Here is a 22947-nt window from a genome sequence, read left to right as displayed (position 1 = left end):
ATCTCCCATCTCTCTCTTCTTATAGTCTGGTTGGCAGAGGTGCTCTGTTGTCCTAAGGAAGAAGGATAGGACCAGCTTAAAGATGTTGGCAGAATTCATCTGTAATGACGAATTCTCTGAGTCTCTGCCCCAGGGCTCTCCCATTCTCTGCAAGCCCATCCCAAAGGGCCTGGACTGTGCTCTCTCACTGATGACTACTCACTCTGGCTAACACCCCCCCCCCCCCCACAAAGAGGTTGTCTAGCAAGTATTTGCCAACTTGAAGGGCTAAATACCACAGATGAGCAAAAGTACGCCCATGGACAAAATGAAAACAAAACAACAACAACAACAAAAACCCAAAACAAAAAACACTGTGAAACAATTCCCTTACAAATAACTGCTTTGAAAATTGTTTTAAAATTTTTATTATTTATTTTTTAAATTCAAGTACAATTGACATACAGTGTTACATTAGCTTCAGGTGTATGATGATTCAACAATTTAACACATTTACTCAGGGCTCATCATAAGTGTACTATTAATCCCCTTCACCTACTTCACCCCCCCCCCCCCGCAAATTATTGTTTTAAATGGCAGAACACTAAGCACCTTTAACAGATCAGTCCTTTTATTCAATTTTTTTATAACCTTGAAATGAACTGAAGGTTGAGGGAGGAGTACATTTTAAGGTGCCAGAATTACATCAGAATTGCATTGTAGGGTCATTGCACCCGGACATGCACTTTTCTTTTTCAGACACGACCTTGGGACCAAGAGCTTTGTAACTCTGTAACTTTGTTACTCATAGAAAGCCATCAGATGTTGGAGGTAGGTCAGAGGATACTCATGTGTAGTTCAAGCCTCCATAGATGTCCCAGACATAGCAATGATTTACAGCATCTTTGTTTCTGCTATTCAGTGCCCTGCTGCTAGAGATGGCAAAAAGGTGGGGAGGGCTCCAGAACATTCTAAGCCTGTTAAGTATTTCTGGTGAAATTCTTCAATCTCACTACAACCCTGACAAGAAACCACGACTTTAATCTCCAGGCATGATTACTTTTGATCTTAAGCTGCACAACAGAATGCCCTCAAATGTGCACAGCAAATCTTATTAATGTCAAAACTACATTATATACCCTGTAGGAGACCAGAAATCAATTTTTATGTCAAAAGAATAGGAAAGCTTCGGGATGCAAAGAGAACATCCCCTTTCACCCTTTCCTACATCCTAAAACAGGCATTTTTACATTAAGAGCAAACCGGAAATTAGAGTTCGGTGCCTACACAGCTCTGGTCTCATTCGCCCACGTTAACTCATTTAAATCCTGCCACAAGGTAGGTACTGATTGTTAACGTTTTACATTCGTGACGATGCAGTCTGAAAGATCTGGAATTTGCTCAAGGTGACACACTGCAGCAAGTAGAAGTCAGGATTTGAATCTGAAGCACTGTCCTTCCTCCCAGCGCCACAGCCACCACGCAGAAAACACAGGTCCACTACAGGGAAATTAATGACCCACAGCCTTCCTGAGGCTCTGCGCTATAATCGGGGAGACAACCTGGTTCTCGTGACTCTTCACTCTTTCCGTTTTCTCCCAAGTGCATGACTGCGGGAGCAAAGCGACCACGTGAGCTTCCCCTCCCTCCCCCCCCAGTGCCTGTCTGGCCAAGGGCAAGTCACAGGTGCGACAACGTGCCAAGACTGGATCCAGAGCCAGAGGGCTCGAGCTCCCCCGCAGCGTCACTGGACGGGCGGGAGGGAACTCGGCCAGGTGTGGCCACTGGACGCGGCAGGTTATTAAGTAAGCTGAAAAGAAGGCTTGAGAAGCGGTCAGCAATATGAAATGGGGCCCGCAAAAGGGAAACTAGGAATGACCTTGGTCGCCGCCCCTATAAGTCGGCTCCACGACCTCTGGCGGCACAGCTAGGGTCGCCTACGGCCTCCACCAGTAACTAACCCGAGCGGCGAGACGCTACACGGACGCTAGGGCGAGGCTGCAGAAAGGGGGTCGGCCCTCCCCACGTGGACAAGCTCCCCGCCGGGGGCGTGGCCGCGGGCGCGGGTCTGGCCAATGAGCGCCGCCGAAGGGCTCACCCGATTGGGCACGCCGGGCAGGCGTGGGCTGCACCACCCCGGGGGCGGGGCTCTGGAGCCGGGGCGAGGAGCTGCGGGTCACGCGGGTCGCGGCGCCGGCTATAAGTGGCGGCCGGCGGCGTGTGCCGCCAGAGTGATGGCTGCCGGCGCGCGCTGCGTGCTTTCTCTTCTCTGCCGCTGAGGCGCCGCGGGTGCTTCATTGGGTGGGTCGCCAGCCCTGTAGATCCATCCCCGAGCCTCCGCCCCAGGCCGTCTGCTCACCGACCACAGGTGCGTGCGTCCGTGCCGCCGCCGCAGCCTGCGCGTCTGGTCTTCCGCTCGGCCCTTGGTTTCCTCTGGTGAGTGGTGGCGCCACCTTGGAAAGGCTTTCTTTCCCGGCGGGACCAGGCGCCGACGCCGTCGAGCGGGAGGCGGTCTGGTGGGCCGGCGTGGGCGGCGGACTGGGATTCTGGCTTCCTTACCGTCCGCCTCCCTCCCCCATCCCGCCCGCCCGCCCGCGGGCCTTTTTGGCGGTCCTCGGGCGGCGCGCGCGGGAACGGCCCTTTTCCGGTTTTCGCGGGGAGGGCGCGCGCGGGCCGGCGGCGGGCGGTGGGGGTGGGGGATTCCGGGCTGGGCGAGCGCTGACGAGGAGGTCCCCGGCGCCACGTGCCCACCACCTCGCGCGCCCTGCTCGGGGCCGGTGGGCTGCGGCCAGAGGACAAGGCCGGAGCCCCCAGCCTCGTGGGGCGCCGCAAGGGTTCCCCCAAGGGCGCGCTGCTATTGTTATTTTCTTCTCCCCCCCCCCCCCCCCCCCAGGATGAACTTGCGTCCTTTCTCTTCTCCGCCATGGAATTCTCCTTGCTTTTAGCCCTCCAGAGCCAAAGAAACCCCAGACAACAGATGCTCATACGCAGCGTATAGCAGTAACTCCCCAGCTCGGTTTCTGTGCCGTAGTTTACAGTATTTAATTTTATATAATATATATTATTTATTATAGCATTTTTGATACCTCATATTCTGTTTACACATCTTGAAAGCCGCTCAGTAATTCCCTTACAATTAATAAAAACCACTAGTCTAGAGAATGGCATTTACCGGGGCAACGCTGACTACCAGTACTATTGCTGCTACTGCTGCTTCTGGTCCATTGATGGACTACCTATGGATGCTGATCCTGGGCTTCATTATTGCATTTGTCTTGGCATTCTCCGTGGGAGCCAATGATGTAGCAAATTCGTTTGGTACAGCTGTGGGCTCAGGTGTAGTGACCCTCAAGCAAGCCTGCATCCTAGCTAGTATTTTTGAAACCGTGGGCTCCGTCCTTCTGGGAGCCAAAGTGAGCGAAACAATCAGGAAGGGCTTGATCGACGTGGAGATGTACAACTCGACCCAACAGCTGTTGATGGCCGGCTCTGTCAGTGCTATGTTTGGTAAGTTCTTTTTATGTATTCCCCCTTGGTGGTGGGTGAGCAAGCGGGTGGTTCCATACTTGGGCTCTCCCTTTCAGGTTTTCTTCTTCGGAAGGCACTGCATTCCTGAGAATTTTGCCATTTAATAAAACTTGCCTGTGTTTCAGGTTCTGCTGTGTGGCAACTAGTGGCTTCGTTTTTGAAGCTTCCCATTTCTGGAACCCATTGTATTGTTGGTGCAACCATCGGTTTCTCCCTTGTGGCAAAGGGGCAGGAGGGTGTCAAGTGGTCTGAACTGATAAAAATTGGTATGTTTAATTTTAAATGGCTTTTTAGTTTTTATTCTTGTCATGTGCTACCATGGCATTATATGAAATAAATGGTGTAAAATGGAGGGATGGAAAGTTTTGAAGATGGAATACTAAAATTTAAAGTTTTTTTGGTTCCTGATTTTCATTAGTTGACATTTTTCTTTTTAATGTGTTCTGTTCCAGTGATGTCTTGGTTCATCTCTCCACTGCTTTCTGGTATTATGTCTGGAATTTTATTCTTCCTTGTTCGTGCATTCATCCTCCGTAAGGTAATCTCTCCCCTCTTTTATGACTTTTGGTGGGTCACACTCAATGGTATTCAGACTGCTAGCCTTCTTGTAGATGTGATTAGTGTGGCCTTGGAAAGTTAAAAAATACGTCTGTGTTCAGTACACCTCTTGTATGTTGCTGAGCTCTCTGAAAAAGTCAAGTTTTTGATAGTCCAGAATGCATTCAGGAAGGAAAAATTGAATGAATATATGGTGTGCCAAGAAATAGAGGAGAAGCTGGGAATGAAAAAATAAGGAAATTTATTCAGGGTGATTTTGTACAGGTGTTTGTAGATTACTGTTTTCTCTAAATCAACAACGTATATGGACCATTTTGACTTATTATTATTATTATTTTTTTTTGGACCATTTTGACTTATGAGCTTGGGGTTCGTAAGTCGTAATGTGTCTTGACATAATGTTTTTTTAGTCAGTTAAATTGAGTAGTTTGGGTTTCCACGCAGTTAACTTTTGTCGTGCTGATTAGCATAACCAGGTTATAAGCTTCAGGGTGGGGACTCTATCTTTCACAGTGACTTGACTCTAATTTCCCAGATGGGGTAAAAAGAGCCCGTAAAGGTGTTTTTTGTTTTTTCCCTTGGCCCTCAAAAAAAAAAAAAAAAAAAAATTCCAGACAGTCATTTAATTTCCTGTCCAATTGAAAATCCCTTTTGAGGGGCCCAATAGCATTTCTTTTATCAAGAAGTCTGATGCTGGCTCCAAAATAAATGTAGACGACAAGGGATGTTGTCACTGGACTGAATTACTTGGTAAGAATAAATGCATTTTTCTGAGGAAACAAAGTTGTCCTTTTTCTGAGGTGAATGGCTCTTAACGGCCCATTGTAAGTTTGTAAAATGCTCCTAAACTGTAGACATCTGAGTGAAGAGAGATAGGTAGCTTAGTCCCAAGGGGTAAGAATATATTCAGACCCACTTGTTCGGTCTAGTTGTAAGCTTTTGTAGGGAAGGTTTTGGGCCTTTGTAGAAACACTATGGTAAATTGATTCATTAATTGTTCTTTCCTATCACCTGAGTCTGCCAGAATATAGCAGTTGAATACTTGGAAAATTGAAATATTTATAGATTGGTTAGAATTTGAGAGTAAATAGTTCATTGTTACTACTAATGGACTTGAAGTTTGATATCATTTTATTTAGCAAGCAGATTTGATGAGCTACCTGCCGGATCCCCAGAATTGTTGTAGCATATGATAGATAACATGATGCTTAGGTTCGAGGCTTACTGGTAGTCACAGATCAGATTTTTCAGTATTTTTATTAGACCAATATAGATTACTCCATACCAGAGAACAAGGAGAATACATAGGATCCTGTATTATGGATTCCTGCTTTATGAAACTTTACACTGGGTCTTCGTTGATTATTTATTGGGAAGCAGATTGTTCTGATTCTGGAGAGGCTTTGTATGTCTCAAGATAAAACTTGTCTTCTTTCTTGGAGGGGAAATGGTGGTGCTCTGAGGTGCAAAGAGGGATTTTTAGGTGTTCAGTATCTCTCATTTGAGAACTGCATGGCAGGTATTTTTCTACCCACAGTTGAGAGCTGGAGTTAAATATATTCCCTTTGTAACAATATATTCTTTATGTAGGTATGAGGATAAGAGCATGATCAAGAATGATTGGAATAGTGTTTAGCAGTATTGACTTTGAGGACTTTTTTTTTTTTTTACCTCCAAACTCCCCTGTCCTCCCTGTGACCCATCATAGTCTTGTGTCCAATCTGCTAATGAGTTTTTGGGTGATGAATGTGAATAGTTGTGGTTACTGTTCGATTTTAAATCTCAAAACATCCTTATGCTGGTAACCTTTGGGGGTACTGGCTGTTAAAAGTCTGAATATTTGACCATTAAGCTGCTTTTCAACTTAAGATTCTGTTTTGGAAATTAACATTAAAATTGCTTTTTAAAATTTTTCTGTTTTCTGATGTCTGTGCCAAGGGTGTTGGGTAGTCTAGTAGGAAAATCCAGAGTGGAGATGAGGTACTTCTCCTTAAAGGCTAGGGGCAATAAAGGAATGGGGGAAAAGGGAAAGTTATCCTATTATTTAAATGCTAGTCAGAGAAAAATGGGTCTTTGAGCAGTCTCCCTTTTGTTAGGAATCACATTAAATCTAGGACATCTTTTCAAACTCAGAGGAGCCTTTTTCTTTAGAGGCTTATCAGAACATCCAGTATGTAAACAATGAACTATTCTGGTTGGGGATGGGGAGTTACCAAGACTCCCCCCCCCCCCCCCCCCGCCCCCCTTCCCATCTCACATGACTGGATGATGAGATATTTACATTATTTCCAGATAAAGTTCCAAGTGTGTATTTAGATGGGTCATAACAGTAATACAAATCTTATAAACTTGTTAGCCTTGGTTATCTCTTGCGAGTGACCGAGACGAGTCTGGAGGGAGTAAAAGTTCCTAGATTTATGAACTTTGCCTTTTTTTAAAAGATGATGAGCTTGTGTTTCATAATAAACCACAAGTATCATTCATTCACTACCTTCCCTGCTACTAATTAAATACTGGTTACCTCAGGGAATACATAATTGGACTGTACAGAAAAATAAAACCCAGAAAAATAAAATAAAACCTATTATTTCTCAACTCTAATTAGTTTGATTTGATACCATATTACCAAATTGTATTTGAAAATCTGTTAAGAGAAGTCCCTACATAATGTTTATAGATCCCTAATGGGTTTTGATTTTGGGGGGATCTTATGAATTGATAGCTTATTTATTGCCCTTGGAGTGTGTCCCACACTGTTGAGTTATTCCAGGATGCTGAATAGTTCTAGGTATAGGCTATCATTTTTATTTTGGCTATTTCTCTATATGTAGCACTTACTTATTTGTGTATTTATTGATGTGTTTATATATATTTAAAGTATGGATAGGGAAGCTAAAGTTAACTTTTTTTTTTTTTTTTTAAGTTTTTGAATTTTTTCAACTTTTTTTTTTTTTTTTAATTTATTTTTGGGACAGAGAGAGACAGAGCATGAACAGGGGAGAGGCAGAGAGAGAGGGAGACACAGAATCGGAAACAGGCTCCAGGCTCCAAGCCATCAGCCCAAAGCCCGACGCGGGGCTCGAACTCACGGACCGCGAGATCGTGACCTGGCTGAAGTCGGATGCTTAACCGACTGCGCCACCCAGGCGCCCCAGTTTTTGAATTTTTTGAGAGAGACAGAGTGTGAGTGGGGGAGGAACAGAGAGAGGGAGACACAGAATCTGAAGTAGCCTTCAGGCTCCGAGCTGTCAGCACAGAGCCCAGTGCGGGGCTCGAACTCACAAACTGTGAGGTCATGACCTGAGCTGAAGTCGGACCCTTAACCGACTGAGCCACCCAGGTGCCCCTAAAACCAACTTTAAAAAAAAAAAATACTTATTTTGAGAGAGAGAGTGGGAGAGAGGGACAGAGAGAGTGAGAGACCAGTCCCAAGCAGGCTCCCAACGGAGCCCAACTTGTGGCTTGATTTCAACACCGGTGGGATCACGACCTGACCGGAGCCATATCAAAAGTCCTGACGCTTCACCAGCTGAACCACCCAGGCACCTCATGGGAAGCTAAAATTCAAAGTGTGTTTCAGTGAGGGCCCATCTCTACTGATTTTGAATGGCATCTTTCCTTTCTCTTCTGTTCTGTTTGTCTTCAGCCACTATCTCCCTTTTCCCAACTGTTGATTATCCTAGTTAGAAGCTTTAGAAGCACTTTGGATCTTTCTCTTTCCCAAGATTTTCTTTTGGATTGCTATCCAGACAGCATTAAACCTTTAGGATAACATCTTCATAGTTCAGCCTTCCCATATATTCAAGTTTGTGTACTCTTTAAGTGTTTGACCTGGGTGTTTTCCTGTAGAATTAATACACATTTGTTCTAAGTGGAGCTCTTTTTATTTCCAGTCACACTGGCCTCTTTGCAATTCCTGAGTTTTTGCCTCAGGGTTTTTACACTTGCTGTTATCTCTGTCTGCAATATTCTGTGTCCCACCTCCCCCCCCCCCCCCCCCATGTATGTACATGGCTTGTTGACTTACCAGGTTTGTGTCTTTGTTCCACTGATAATTCCCAGTGTGTTCTGCCTTCCATCACTGCCTCTTCCTTACCCTTCTTTATTTTCTTCATAGCATTTATTGCTACTTTACATTATTCTGTGTTAGAATGTAAATGTTAGTTCTCTGAGGGCAGGAACTTTCTCATTCACTCCCATATTTTAGTGCCCAGGATGGTGTTTGGTACAGTCTGTTGAATGAGGAGGTAACTTAGTGTACAATTGATTTTTATCTTAGCTCTTTGGTAAGTCATTAATAGTGGTGTATTTGTTAATGTCTAGATAAGATTGTTGTTGCAGGTAATTCTACATGTTTTGATTTTAAGAAATCTTTGCAGGCATGGTGAGAAATGTCCTGACATCTCATAGTCTATTTCTTGATATCCTTTACAAATGTATAGTACATCTCAGGTGTATGCTCGGATTTATATCTGGACAATCGGGTACCTTAGGACACTGGGTATTGAAACATTATTTGAGACGTTACCAGTCACTGGTGTAGGTGACTTTGTTAGAAATAGCACCCCCCCCCCCAAAAAAAAAAAACCTAAAACAAACACAAATTTAAATTCAGGTAGATGTAAAAGATGAGATCAGCCTTGGTAAGGAGACTTTCAGGAGCAAGGCCAACTGGGCTTTTCCTACTACTATGGATACCATTAACTGGCCTTATGTAATTCCTGAACCTGCCCTTTTACAAAGTTCTATGGAAATGAGTTAACTTAACCCCCCCCCTTTTTTTAAATTTAACTTCAAGTTAGTTAACATAGTTTTATAACACCTTTCAAGATACTGATCTTGATAATCTTTTTTAGACAGATCCCGTTCCTAATGGTTTGAGAGCTTTACCAGTTTTCTATGCCTGCACAGTTGGAATAAACCTCTTTTCCATCATGTATACTGGAGCACCTTGTAAGTACATATCAAAATATTTAAATGTGAATTTAACGTTGTTTATAAGACTTGCATTAAATGCCCAATTTACCCCTTTTTGCTTTACAGGGCTGAAATCTCCTAGAAGGTGGCTGGCCTGCGCCCATTTCAGAAGGCTGCAGGCTAGTGTATGCTGAGTTAACCTAGATAGTTTTTCAACCAAAGAGACCTGCTCAGATTCTAAATCACTACAGACCTTTACTCTTTATAGTCTTCACAGGATCCACCGATAATATGATCTTCTCCCTCCCTTTCTCCTTTCTGTGCTAAAAATAACTGGAATTGATACTGACCTCAACTGCTGAAGAGTAATTAGTTATATTTGGTCTTCAATAATCAGTCATTTAGGACTGGTTTGCTGGATATTCTCTTTTTTCTCTCCCAAATGGAGCTACTTTTGTTTCTAAGCACTAAATTTACTTCCCTGAATCTGCTTGAATGAGAAGAGTTGGGATGTTTAAACACCTGATCTAAGTGCACTTGGAAGAAGAAATTCATGCAGCTAAGAGGAAAAATAATTTGTGAGGATATAAAGATTCAGATGATTACTTTTTATTTTGGGACTAAGGCAAAGCATGGATAAAAATATGATCCATGTTCAATTTAGCAACTGAAAAAGATTACTAACTTGTAACTTGACAGTACCTGCTTTTTATCTGTTCAGGTTCGCTCTCTAGGGTCTTTTGACTTGATGGTCAGGCGAGTGGCTTTTGATCTTTTGACTGTGACCCACTGGAAAAAATACACTGTACATTGCTGCCCAAGACATATGTGCACGTAGAGACAGAGCGAGAGGGAAAGAAAACTAGAATAGTATTTAGAAGCTACTTACCCTTACTATGTGCTGTGTCCTCATGTTTTCAGATACTTCTCTTTAGCTTTTTTTTTTAATGCTCATTGGAGCCCACTAAATTGGTTTCTGATTAATGGATTGTAAATTGGTTCTTAAACTTCACTGAAGTAGTAAGTCACTGGCCAAAAATGGAATTAGCTAAGTATTTTTAACCTTGTCTTTATTCTTGGAATAATTAGGGAAGAAAATGGACAACTTTATGAGAATATTGATTTTACTTAGGGGATACCAGACTCCTCACCAAATGGTACAGGCAAAGAAAAGCTTGCATGCTACATTTCCAATTATGTTTTAAATTGAGTTCTTCATGCTAAACTAAAGTCTCCTGTGACACTCTAAGCACAGATGTTTTATCTGGTAGCAGCAAAGGTCATAGTTCAGTGAAATTAGAAACTTAAACTTGCAATCATTTTTGAAAAAGGAACTTGGGATATTTTTGTTCTGTTCTTTGTGGATCATTTACAAGAAAAATTTCCCTTTCTCATTTCCCCTTTTGGCTTGGAACATAGATTTAAACTGTGATAGAGATTAATTAAGCTTCATGTATATTTTAGTTTGTGTGACTACATGGTCAGAATTGATAGGAATTAAAATGGAAAGATTTGTAGTCACTATAGAACTTTAGTTTTGAAGGGACCACGGTTACATCTGATTTTTAAATATTAATCATTGGGAGGCAATAGATTTTCCATTTAAATTTTTTTTTTTTTTCCAACGTGTATTTATTTTTTGGGGGACAGAGAGAGACAGAGCATGAATGGGGGAGGGGCAGAGAGAGAGGGAGACACAGAATCGGAAACAGGCTCCAGGCTCTGAGCCGTCAGCCCAGAGCCCAACGCGGGGCTCGAACTCACGGACCGCGAGATCGTGACCTGGCTGAAGTCGGACGCTTAACTGACTGCGCCACCCAGGCGCCCCTAGATTTTCCATTTTATAAGTAATCTATTCCTATCAGAATAAAGCAAAAGAACTGCAGGTAGCCAAGCTATTTGTGGATGAACTACAGATCATTATAACATCTTACAGGCTTAAATAGAATTCTGTAGTGCTTTGTTTCTGTCCTTAGTATAGGCTAGTGGCTTGAAGCCTATTGGCATTTAAGGGGTAAGCACATGAGAACTGATATTAATGATCCCAAAGCCATGTGAAAAGTAGGCATGTCTCTAAGATATGCCTTGTTAATGAAATTACCACTAAACTATTTTTGTTAAAGATGGTCCTTTGAACTATCCTTATCTTTTGATAATATTCCGGTTTTCTGTATCTTAGTTTGATAATGTATCCTAAGAGATAATCTTGTTAAAGGTTTTTGCTGGAGGTTAGTACAATGGATTCGATTAACTTCCACAGAAAATTTTATCAGTATGACAAATGTGATTCTTAGGGTCCCTTTTTTTTAACATTAAAATCTGTATGTGCAAACATAATGTGTGGCAGCTACCATGTGGAGGTTAGGGAGTGGAATGCTTCCTTTTTTTCATAGCTAGTTGCAGATCCTCAGAGTATAGTAATCCTTATCTTCTAAACAAAGAAAGGGAAAAAAAGCTAGTTTTTGAAGGAACTTCGGGGACTTGAATCCAGCAGGTGTGGAGAGTGGGCCAGAGGTGGAGGTGTGGGTTTCAGATGACCATTGGATTTTTCTCCTGAATTTGTATAGTCAGTACAATAAACCTTGTGGACCTAAGGCTGGCAGCAGTTGTAAAGGGTGATGGGCTGGCTTGGGGGGAACCCCAGAGTCCCCCCGAGGAGGGTTTACACGTTGTTGCAGGGGGCTGTCGCCCTGGGGTTTTCAAGATGCACCATTTTATCTCCTAGTGCTGGGCTTTGACAAACTTCCTCTGTGGGGCACCATCCTCATCTCGGTGGGATGTGCAGTTTTCTGTGCCCTTATCGTCTGGTTCTTTGTATGTCCCAGGATGAAGAGAAAAATTGAACGTAAGTAACAAATTGTAGCAGATCGTTTTAACTGGCAATGTGTCTATTAACTTCTTGTGTACAAAAACTCACTATTTGGGTAGATTGGCGAAGTCACACATTTAAATGAGCTTTCAGAATATGGGTTTATTGTTCTAAACTAGGTTTTTAAATTTTTATTTATTAATTTTTTTTTGAGAGAGAGAGACTAGGTTTTTTAATTTTTTTTATTTTGAGAGAGAGAGCGCGGGCAAGTGGGCAAAGGGAAGCAGGGAGAGAGAATCCCAAGCAGTCTGACACTGGGCTTGATGCACGGCTTGAACTCCAAACTGCGAGATCATGACTTGAGTGGAAGTTGGATGCTTAATTGGCTTAGCCACTCAGGTGCCCCTGCCCAAACTGTTTTTATTGACTTGAAATGACCTGAGACCTAGTTATAAGAGATTTTTGACATATGCTAGGGGCAAACTGGGCCTTTAATGTAATTTTTTTTTTTTACCGTACATCAGTTGCTGGTGACAGAAATATATAGAGATGTAGCTTACATTAATTGGGAAGTGTGAGGATATCTTAATATAAAATAAGGAGTAGATACAAAATATTTTCAAGAAACATTTATCTGAACTACTTCTGTGTGTAATTTCAGATTTGGGCCTGTAAAGCTAAGTCACATATTTATATCTGACTTTAGATTTGGTTAATTCTCAGAATTATAGCACAGATTCTAGAGGTAGACATTTTCCAGTGTTAATGTGAAGGAATCATTTAGATCATTACTATCACACTGTAGTAAAGTATAATTAAATACAATAAATTTTGGTTAGCATCAGTCTTATTTAAACCTTGTATTCATTTCCTTACTGGCTGAGAGCTTTTAAAGTAATCTTCTCAGCCCTTTCTATCTGCAAATGCTTGGTTAGTGATTTCAAGTTTGTTGTTTGGAAGCGGACGGATGCACAGACTGCAGAGGCCTTAGGAAGAGTGCTGTGTCATGCAGCTGCACTGAGACGCCTCTGAGAGGCTCTGGTCTTTGCTAGTCTGGTTGTGCTGAGCGCACAGTGGGAACGAGGCTTGCACCACTTTCTGACCTCGTTTTCCCCCCCAGTCTGGGAGAAGATGATACAAGGCTTGATAATGTTTTAGGTTCTAGTCTGTAGCCTAGTTGTGATGCCTGAATGAACATGTAAATATACTGGGCATCGGTAGGATGGGCAGAAAATAAATATTCCTGTGTAGTCATGGCATTTAGAACCATAAGGTAGAACCATAAGGCACATCTCTGTTTCAGGAGGTGGGAATTCAAGTTGTCATCTTCAGTTGCCTGCATTGAGCTCTGTTGCTTTACTTGAACTCCTGACTGAAATTTGGGGGCATTCCTTTTTTAAAAAGAACATAAACTAGATGCAGTCTAAACTTTCAGTCTGTCAGCCTCATGCTTTGATGTATCTTTCACCTCAGAATGGGTCATCAGGGAACTAAGAATGGTTTTTACCCTTGTAAAACAACAATCTTTGTCTTGTGAAGGACAGGAATACACAACAGAGCCCACAAAGCCTAAAAAAAAAATATTTTATGGTCTGGCCCTTTACTGAAAAAGCGTGTGACCCCTGAAGCATTGCTATATCTTTGCAAAGGAAAGATAGGAGATATGGCAAATGAAGTAGACAGGAATATTATCCAGAATTTTCACTGAAATATATATTTTTGAGATGGATTTTTTTGAGGTGGGGGGAAAGGGGAGATGGGGAACAAGTTAGTTTGGTCAAAACCAAACAAAAATCCCCCGTTTTTTCTAGGAGAAATAAAGTCTAGTCCTTCTGAAAGCCCCTTAATGGAAAAAAAGAATAGCTTGAAAGAAGACCATGAAGAAACAAAGTTGTCTGTCAGTGATATTGAAACCAGGAGTCCCGTTTCTGAGGTAGGATCTGCCACTGTGCCCCTCCGGGCTGTGGTGGAGGAGAGAACAGTCTCATTCAAACTTGGAGACTTGGAGGAAGCTCCAGAGCGAGAGAGGCTTCCCAGTGTGGACCTGAAAGAGGAAACCAGCATAGACAGCGCCATGAATGGTGAGTGGTTTCTTAGTGGGGAAAATAAGAGTTTTACTTTGTTTCCTGTACTGGTGAGGGGGCTCACTGTTTGGACCTGATGGGTCTTTGTATTTAATGTGACTGTTTTGGTCTTGGCCAGGAGCAGTTCAGTTGCCTAATGGGAACCTTGTTCAGTTCAATCAAGCCGTCAGTAACCAGATGAACTCCAGTGGCCACTATCAGTATCATACCGTGCATAAAGATTCTGGCTTATACAAAGAGCTGCTGCATAAATTACATCTCGCCAAGGTGGGAGACTGCATGGGAGACTCTGGCGACAAACCCTTGAGGCGCAATAATAGCTATACTTCCTACACCATGGCAATTTGTGGCATGCCTCTGGATTCATTCCGTGCCAAAGAAGGTGAACAGAAAGGTGAAGAAATGGAGAAGCTGACATGGCCTAACGCGGAGAGCAAGAAGCGAATTCGAATGGATAGTTACACCAGTTACTGCAATGCTGTGTCTGATATTCACTCGGCATCTGAGATGGACATGAGTGTCAAGGCAGAGATGGGTCTGGGTGACAGAAAAGGAAGTAGCAGCTCTCTAGAAGAATGGTATGACCAGGATAAACCGGAGGTATCTCTCCTCTTCCAGTTCCTGCAGATCCTGACAGCCTGCTTTGGGTCATTTGCCCATGGTGGAAATGATGTCAGGTCAGTTGACTTGGAATCTCAGCCTCACACTTTCTTTTCTTTTTTTTTTTCTTCTTTTTTTTTTTTAAGTTTATTTAAAAAAAATTTTTTTTACATTTATTTATTTTTGAGAGACCGAGCATGAGCAGGGGAGGGGCAGAGAGAGAGGGAGACACAGAATCAGAAGCAGGTTCCAGGCTCCGAGCTGTCAGCACAGAGCCCGACGCAGGGCTCGAACCCACAAACCATGAGATCATGACCTGAGCTGAAGTCGGACGCTCAACCGACTGAGCCACCCAGGCACCCCTATTTATTTATTTTGGAAGCGAGTACAAGCAGGGGAGGGCCCGGAAGAGGGAGAATCCCAAGCAGGCTTCTCCTGGCCAGTGTACAGAGCCTGACATGGGACTCGAACTGAGGAACCATAAGATCATGACCTGAGCCAAAGCAAGAGTCAGACACTTAAGGGTGCCTAGGTGGCTGAGTTGGTTAAGCATCTGACTTTGGCTCAGGTCATGATCTCACAGTTTGTGAGTTTCAGCCCCACATTGGGCTCTGTGCTCACGGCTCAGAGCCTGGAGCCTGCTTCGGATTCTGGGTCTCCCTCTCTGCCCCTCCCTGTTTGAGCTCTGTCTTTCAAAAATAAAAACGTTTAAAAATTTTTAATTAAAAAAGAGTTGAACACTTAACCTACTGAGCCACCCAAGTGCCCCCCACCACACTTTCTATTTTTATATCACGTTATCCCTTTTATAAGGCTCTGCTTGTGGTTGTGCTGCTCATACCACCCCGTGGGACACTAAATAGTCTAGAAAGGATGAGGTCTGGGGCGCCTGGGTGGCGCAGTCGGTTAAGCGTCCGACTTCAGCCAGGTCACGATCTCGCGGTCCGTGAGTTCGAGCCCCGCGTCAGGCTCTGGGCTGATGGCTCAGAGCCTGGAGTCTGTTTCCGATTCTGTGTCTCCCTCTCTCTCTGCCCCTCCCCCGTTCGTGCTCTGTCTCTCTCTGTCCCAAAAATAAATAAAAACGTTGGAAAAAAAAAATTAAAAAGAAAGGATGAGGTCAGAGGAGTTATTGACTTATTAAACAGGCAGTACAATTTTTTTCTTTAGAGAGATTACAAAGAATGGTCTTGTCTATTGAGATAGGATCCAGTTCTTTGATAGTAAACTCTCTGAGTGTAAGATGAAAAACTTAATCACTGTTGTGATAACTTAGTTGTTAGCCTTAGTCTTGTGGTTTGTAAACTGGCCATTGGAACCTGCGTTTTTTTTAGGCTACCTATTGGAAGATAGGCCACCAAATGCATGGGATTCTTCTGAGAGCAGCTTTTATTTTCTTCTGCTGTGTATGTTGGGGTTTCATTTATTTCTTTTGGATGAGCTTGCCAGCTTTGCTTTGAATAATCTAGTAGGTCATTTAGCAAACTGGATCTTGCGAAATTCTAGTTCTGCCTGAAAAATCATCTTCATCCTCTTTTTTTCTTTCAGCAATGCCATCGGTCCTCTGGTTGCTTTATATCTGGTTTATGACACAGGAGATGTTTCTTCAAAAGTGGCAACACCGATATGGCTTCTGCTCTATGGTGGAGTTGGTATTTGTATTGGTCTGTGGGTTTGGGGAAGGAGAGTTATCCAGACCATGGGGAAAGATCTGACACCGATCACACCTTCTAGGTAAGTTTGCAAAGCAGGTCTTAGAAAGATTAATGCTCATTTTCTTAAGGTTCATAGTACTGTGTAGTGTTACCACACAACTCTTCATCTAAAGTAACCCAAGCTTATATAAGTTCCTGATGTTACTCTCATTGTGTGAACTTTTAGGTTTTACATACTGTCTGGCCCTTAAACATAATTTTGGTCAAATATTCATTTCCAGTGGTTTCTTAACAGTACAGCTTTTCTGAGAAAGGTGTGTGTGGAGTGAATAGCTATGTATGCTTTGTCTTTACTTGGGAGCTGAGACTGATTATTAAATTCTTCAAAATAAAAGTGCAAACTTTAATAATGAGCTTCCAGAAAACCTTAAAACCTCAAAACATTAGAGAAGAGGGAAGAGAACCTGATATATTTATTTAAATTTTTTTTTTAATGTTTATTTATTTTTGAGACACAGAAAGAGCATGAACAGGGGAGGGTCAGAGAGAGGGAGACACAGAATCTGAAGCAGGCTCCAGGCTCTGAACTGTCAGCACAGAGCCCGATGCGGGGTTCGAAATCACGGACTGTGAGATCATGAGCGGAGCCGAAGTTGGATGCTTAATCAACTGAGCCACCCAGGCGCCTAAACCTGATTTATTAATTTTTTTTAGTGTTTTATTTGAGTGTGAGAGTGTGAACGGGGGAGGAACAGAGAGAGGGGGAACAAAAGATCCAAAGTGGGCTCTGTGCTGGCACAGCACGCCTGATGTGGGGCTTGAAGTCACAAACTGTGAGATCACAACCTGAGCCGATGTCAGACACTCAACCAACTGAGCCACCCAGGTGCCCCGAGAGCTTGATTTAAAGTATATTTCAGGAGCTATAGCGAATTAAAGATTGTTAGTGAAGGTTTTGTCACCGAGTATCAGAGCACAGTAAGATTGTGTTAACTTTGAGATAATGTTAGCTTATTAAAATATCAATTTCTATTCTTTTTTTTTTTTAATTTTTTTTTTTTTAACGTTTTTATTTATTTTTGAGACAGAGAGAGACACAGCATGAACGGGGGAGGGGCAGAGAGAGAGGGAGACACAGAATCCAAAACAGGCTCCAGACTCTGAGCTGTCAGCACAGAGCCCGACGCGGGGCTCGAACTCACAGACTGCGAGATCGTGACCTGAGCCGAAGTCGGCCGCCCAACCGACTGAGCCACCCAGGCACCCCATCAATTTCTATTCTTGACAACTAATCTTTCTATGTTTACAGTGGCTTCAGTATTGAACTGGCATCTGCCCTCACTGTGGTAATTGCATCAAATATTGGTCTTCCCATCAGTACAACGCATTGTAAAGTAAGTAAACATATTGTGTCTGTTGAATGGCTCTAATAATATGGAGAGAGTTTTTAAGTGTGAAACTGTGGTTTAGAAAGTTTTATACAGTTGGAGTCTTGAAGAGTTCACAAGTTTAGGACGAGACTGTAAGAATGTAAAGGCTTATTACATTTTACAATTTTTGGGTCTAGTATGCTTATTTAAGCAAATGATGTAGGCTTTCACCAAATGATGCAAAAGCCCTTTTTGTATTGGTTAGCAAGTCTTTGAGGCTTATTGGACATTGAAGGGCAGTTTATTTATGGAAAGAATATATTCAGAGACTCTCCGAATCGAAGTATGAAGAAACTTGTTGAATTCAGACTTTGCGTGATGGCCATGCATTAACTGTGGGAAGAGGAAGAAACTGGCTTCCTTAAGGCAATTTAAGTTGGTTGATCTTAAAAAGATGGAGTCTGTCAGTTATCCTTTTTTATCCAGGATATCTCCAGGTCACTGGCTATGAGGTCTAATATCTGTCTCCCTCTGAAATGATATTTGGAAAACCTAAAACTTAAAATAACTTCTTATTAAAGTAGTTCAATATATTTTTTTATGTTTATTTATTTGGGGGGGTGGGGACAGAATCCCAAGCAGGCTCTGCGCTGCAACTCACGAACTGCAGGATCATGACCCGAGGCTGAGATTGAGTCGGATGCTTAACCAGCTGAGCCACCCAGGCACCCCAAGTGGTTCAATATTATTAAAGTAGTTCATTAAAGTAGTTGATTAAATTCCAGTAGCTCAGAAGAGAAAAAGGAAGTGTTCTCCTATTTTACCCCAATTAGCACAGACTTGATTGGATTTTTATATTGTTTTTATCTTATTAGTAATCTTCTTAATACAAACCATCTTTGATGGAATCAGTCTCATCCAGCAGTCTGGGGCTCCTTATCTACATAAATAAGGTCATGTGTCTGTTACCAAAATGCCATTGGCCTTTACTAATCAGTTTCCTTGATCCCTTTCTCTGCTAGGTGGGTTCTGTTGTATCTGTTGGCTGGCTCCGATCCAAAAAGGCTGTTGATTGGCGACTCTTCCGCAACATTTTTATGGCCTGGTTTGTTACAGTCCCCATTTCTGGCGTTATCAGTGCTGCTATTATGGCAGTCTTCAAATATGTCATCCTCTGAGCGTGAAGCTGTTTGAGATTAAAATTCCTGTCAATGTTTGGGGCCACCTTACACATTCCTGCTCCTTTGAAGAATGATCACAGTGTTACAGAAGACCGACAAGAGTCTTTTTAAAGTTTGGGAGCTGTGGGAGGGAAGTGTTACTTGTGCTATAATTGCTTTTGTGCTAAATATGACTTGTCTCAAAATTAGCTATGTAAAATAGCCAGGTTTCCACTGGTTCCTATTAAGGTCCCTTTTCCTTCTGGGCTGTGAATTCCTGTACATAATTCTCTACTTTTTGTATCAGGCTTCAATTCCATTATGTTTTAATGTTGTCTCTGAAGATAACTTGTGATTTTTTTTTTTTTTTTTTTTTTAACCCATTCAGAGCCATTTGACACAGTGTGCTCTGCTTTGGTGGTTTCACCAGCTTCTGCCCTAATATGCACAGGGACTTAACAACAGAAACATAACTGAAGCTTCCCTTGTAGTCTCTTAGAGAAATAGAGCCGTTTGTACTCTGCCCTCCTGTCCGGTAGTGGCAGGTTCCATTGGCATATGTGGGAACTTCTTATAGGGACGAGGTCCTTTGGACACGGTGAAGATTTAAGTTAGTAGTAACTTCTTTGCAAGCAATTCATTGACTATTATTGCTAAAAAGAAGTAGGAAGAAAAAGCCTTCTGGCAGTTGTGGTTATTTAAGATTTCTGGCAGTGTGGGATGGATGAATGAAGTGGAATATGAACTTTGGGCAAGTAAAATGGGACAGCCTTCCATGTTCATCTGTCTACCTCTTAACTGAATAAAAAAGCCTACAGTTTTTAGAAAATTTTGTTCTCATGGTTTTTGTTCATATTTGAAGCATCTGGGCTCCAAATCAGTTAGCCCTATGCCATTCTTAGCAGAGTGTGGATATCTTAAATGAGAACTACCGACCAACTTAAACTTCCCCACTCCTCCCTGTTAAGTTTCTTGGAATCCCAGAATATACATGACATAACTCCATAGGCACTGTTCAACTATTTGACATTTTTCCTTTTTTTTCCTCCTTTTTTTTTTTTAAAGGTTATTTATTTGTTTTGGGGGGGTGGTGTTTGCAAGCGCATGTGGGGAGGGGCAGAAAGAATCCTAAGCAGGCTCTGGGCTGTCAGCAGAGCCTGACACACGAGGCTCAAACTCCTAAACTGAGATCATGACCTGAGCCAAAATCAAGAGTGGGTCACTTAACCTACTGAGCCACCAGGTGCCCCATTTTTCCTTTCAATAGCACAACCTAGACACTTCGATGTTAGCATGTATAAATCTACTCATTGTTTTCCTGTTTGGATGGACTATTTTACCAAATATTTATTCCTAGCTTTGCTATTATGAAGGATGCTAAGACAGATGGGGGGTGTGGTGTGTAGCTCAGCTTATTTAAAAATTCTCTCTGTTCTTGAGTCTTGACCCTTTCTTTTACCCTTGGTCAGAACAGTTAGTGAAAAGTGCATTGCTTTGCAAACTAGGTAGATAGTTACTGTCCTGAGAGTTAAGTTTTAGGAGGATGCTTTTGAGAAGCTACACTGTAGCAGATGAAGTTATGCCTGCTTGACCTATGCCTGAAAGAGATTAGATCACTGGTTGGATACATGCCATAGAATGGCTCAGTCAGTGTTCACCATTTAAGGTCAGGAACTGTGCTCAGCTTTTTATATACATTTAATCCTCAAGATTTCTTCAAACAGGTCTTACTATTCTTTCACAGATGATAGAATCTGTTCGGGGAACTGTATTTTTCCCAATATTACATGTTAGTAGAGAATGAACATCAATTTAGCCTTTGGGCCTGGCTGAAAGTAGTCTTGAAACTTTTTGTTTGAGGAAGGAGGGAGGAGGCTATGTATGGTAAAGGGGAACCTAGCATTAATCTCAACTGAAGGTTTTGGAGGAGACCCTCTTGTGTTTTGGTACTGGCTTCCTCTCCTGGTGCTATATGACCTTACACAAGCCCAGATCCTATCTTCCCTGTGATAAAATGGAGAATAGTAACCTTCCTCAGCATTTCCCCTTGGCTCAGGAGAGAACAGCAGAAAAAATACTTGAATCAAAAATGTGCTTCTCTAGGAAGAGCAGCCAGGTCTGGGGAAGAGGAACCCCAAAAGCTAGGAAGAAACCAGAGGGAGTTTGTATTTCCATGTATAGTAATGCCTGATATGGGCCAGGGATATGTGGTTGACAGAACCTTGGCCTGTGTTTCTTGAGAATAGATGTTGGCTTTTTTTTTTTTTTTTTTTTTTTTTTTTAGGAGAGAGCTAGTGGGGAAGGAGCAGAGGGGAAGAGAGAATCTCAAGCAGGCTGCATGCCCGTGACCTGAGCTGAAATGAAGAGTCAGAATGCCCAACTGACTGAGCTGTCCAGTCACCTGATGTTCCCTTTTTTTTTTTTTTTTTAAGTTAGTTTGTTTTGAGAGGAAGCAGGAGGAGCAAAGAGAAAGGGAGAGAGAATCCCAAGCAGGCTCCTCCACAGCACAGAGCGTGGGGCTCGAATTCATGAACTGCAAGATCATGACCTGAGCCAAAACCAAGAGTTGGATGCTTAACCTGACTGAGCCACCCAGGTGCCCCCAATGTTGCCTTTTTTTTTTTTTTTTTTAATGTTTATTTTTGAGAGGGGGACAGAGGATCCCAAGTGGGCTTTGCGCAGAGAGCCCGATGTGGGCCTGGAGCTCAACCATGAGATCACGACCTGAGCTGAAGTCGGACGCTTAACTGACTGAACCACCCAGGTGCTCCATTGCCTTTTTTGAAAAAAAAAAAAAGTTTTTAGGGGTGCCTGGCTGGCTCAGTAGAGCATGCAACTTTTTTTTAAAATTTTTTTTAACATTTTATTTATTTTTGAGACAGAGAGCATGAACAAGGGAGGGTCAGACAGAGGGAGACACAGAATCTGAAACAGGCTCCAGGCTCCGAGCTGTCAGCACAGAGCCCAACACGGGGCTCGAAGTCACGGACCGCGAGATCATGACCTGAGCCGAAGTTGGCCGCTTAACCGACTGAGCCACCCAGGCGCCCCGAGCATGCAACTCTTGATCTTGGTGTTGTAAGTTTGAGCCCCACACTGCATGTAGAGATTACTTAAAAAAATCTTAAAAGATTTTTAATTTTTTTCCAACTTTAATTGTTTTTCAATTTTATTTATTTTTGAGAGTAAGAGACCAGAGTGAGTGTGAAAGGGGCAGAGGGAGAGGGAGACACAGAATCCAAAGCAGGCTCCAGGCTCTGAGCTGTAAGCACGGAGCCTGATGCGGGGCTCGAACCCACGAGCTGTGAGATCATGACCTGAGCTGAAGTCGGACTCTTAACTGACTGAGCCACCCAGGTGCCCCGAAATCTTAAAGTTTTTAAAATCAAGGCTGTATGTGTGCGTATTAAGGAGTCCCGTGATTCAGCAAGGCTAGTAACAGAAATGGGATTCCAACCACCATCTCTCCCTTTCCTCATGCTACTCCACTCTGTTCTTTTGTTGGAGTATTTGTGTGTAGCTGAATAATATACATTTGTGTAACCACTTGGCCCTTCCAGCTTTCAGTTCTTGACTTCCCATAGTGGAAAATGATTTGTAGTTCTACTTGTCTTCAATTTTACCATACACAGACCTTAACCTCCCACCTTAACTGTATAATTGGGTCTTAATTTTGGTAAGAATAATATTCAGAGTATTTAAAAGTCGAGTCTTATAGTTAATATATTGTAATCACTTTTCCTGTACAAGTTTTTGTTTTTCTGTGGAGTGGTCTTTTCTAGGTTCTTGTCACTAATCCATTTAGTACCACTTGTCTGATTTCCTCCTAGGACTTACTGGAAGCACTGGGAATGTTACTAATTTATTAGGGAAGCCTCTCTCAAAGCTTATCTGCTCCAATCTAGACAAGTTTCATATCTGCATCCCCAAATTTCCCTCTTCGTTCTGGGAGCTTTACTGCCGTTGTTAGGTTTACTATTTTCTGTAGTCCTGTGTTCGTTTTTCATGCTTTATGCGCTTGTTCTTATGGAGAACACCCTGTAGCAACTTCCTGGAAAGAGTGTAGGGGAGGATTTTGGGGGGACTTTGCGTGGCTGGAATGTGTTTTTTCTTTTATTATATCTTCACATTTAGTTGATAATTTGCATATGAAACTAGGTTTGAAATAATTTCCATTAAGAATATTGAAGGCATTGCTTTCAGTGCTGCTGTGGAAGAAGTCTGAAGCCTTTCTGATGTGTGTGTGACCCATCTTTCTGGAAGTTTGTTAGGGTATTTAGTTCTTAGTGT

General features: G+C 42.5%; 1 protein-coding gene across 2 annotated transcripts; it reads left to right on the top strand.

Annotated features, from left to right (window-relative positions):
- The first annotated feature begins 2218 nt into the window (after positions 1-2218).
- Positions 2219-19299, top strand: SLC20A1 (solute carrier family 20 member 1). 2 transcript variants are annotated; one of them, XM_047853622.1, is made up of 11 exons: positions 2219-2347; positions 2873-3486; positions 3633-3773; positions 3960-4045; positions 8922-9018; positions 11708-11827; positions 13603-13872; positions 13994-14552; positions 16021-16206; positions 17437-17521; positions 18520-19299. In XM_047853622.1, the coding sequence occupies exons 2-11, from the start codon at positions 3141-3143 to the stop codon at positions 18673-18675; spliced, it is 2046 nt and encodes a 681-aa protein (XP_047709578.1). In that variant the 5' UTR covers positions 2219-2347; positions 2873-3140; the 3' UTR covers positions 18676-19299. The 2 variants fall into 2 exon arrangements, with proteins under 2 accessions (XP_047709578.1, XP_047709577.1); XM_047853621.1 differs by having other exon boundaries at positions 2282-2415.
- The last annotated feature ends 3648 nt before the right edge of the window (positions 19300-22947 follow it).

This window comes from Prionailurus viverrinus, chromosome A3, assembly GCF_022837055.1.
Source record: "Prionailurus viverrinus isolate Anna chromosome A3, UM_Priviv_1.0, whole genome shotgun sequence".
Lineage (NCBI taxonomy): Eukaryota > Metazoa > Chordata > Mammalia > Carnivora > Felidae > Prionailurus > Prionailurus viverrinus.
Note: the sequence above shows the minus strand (reverse complement) of the source record. Positions and strands in the feature narration are given on the sequence as shown.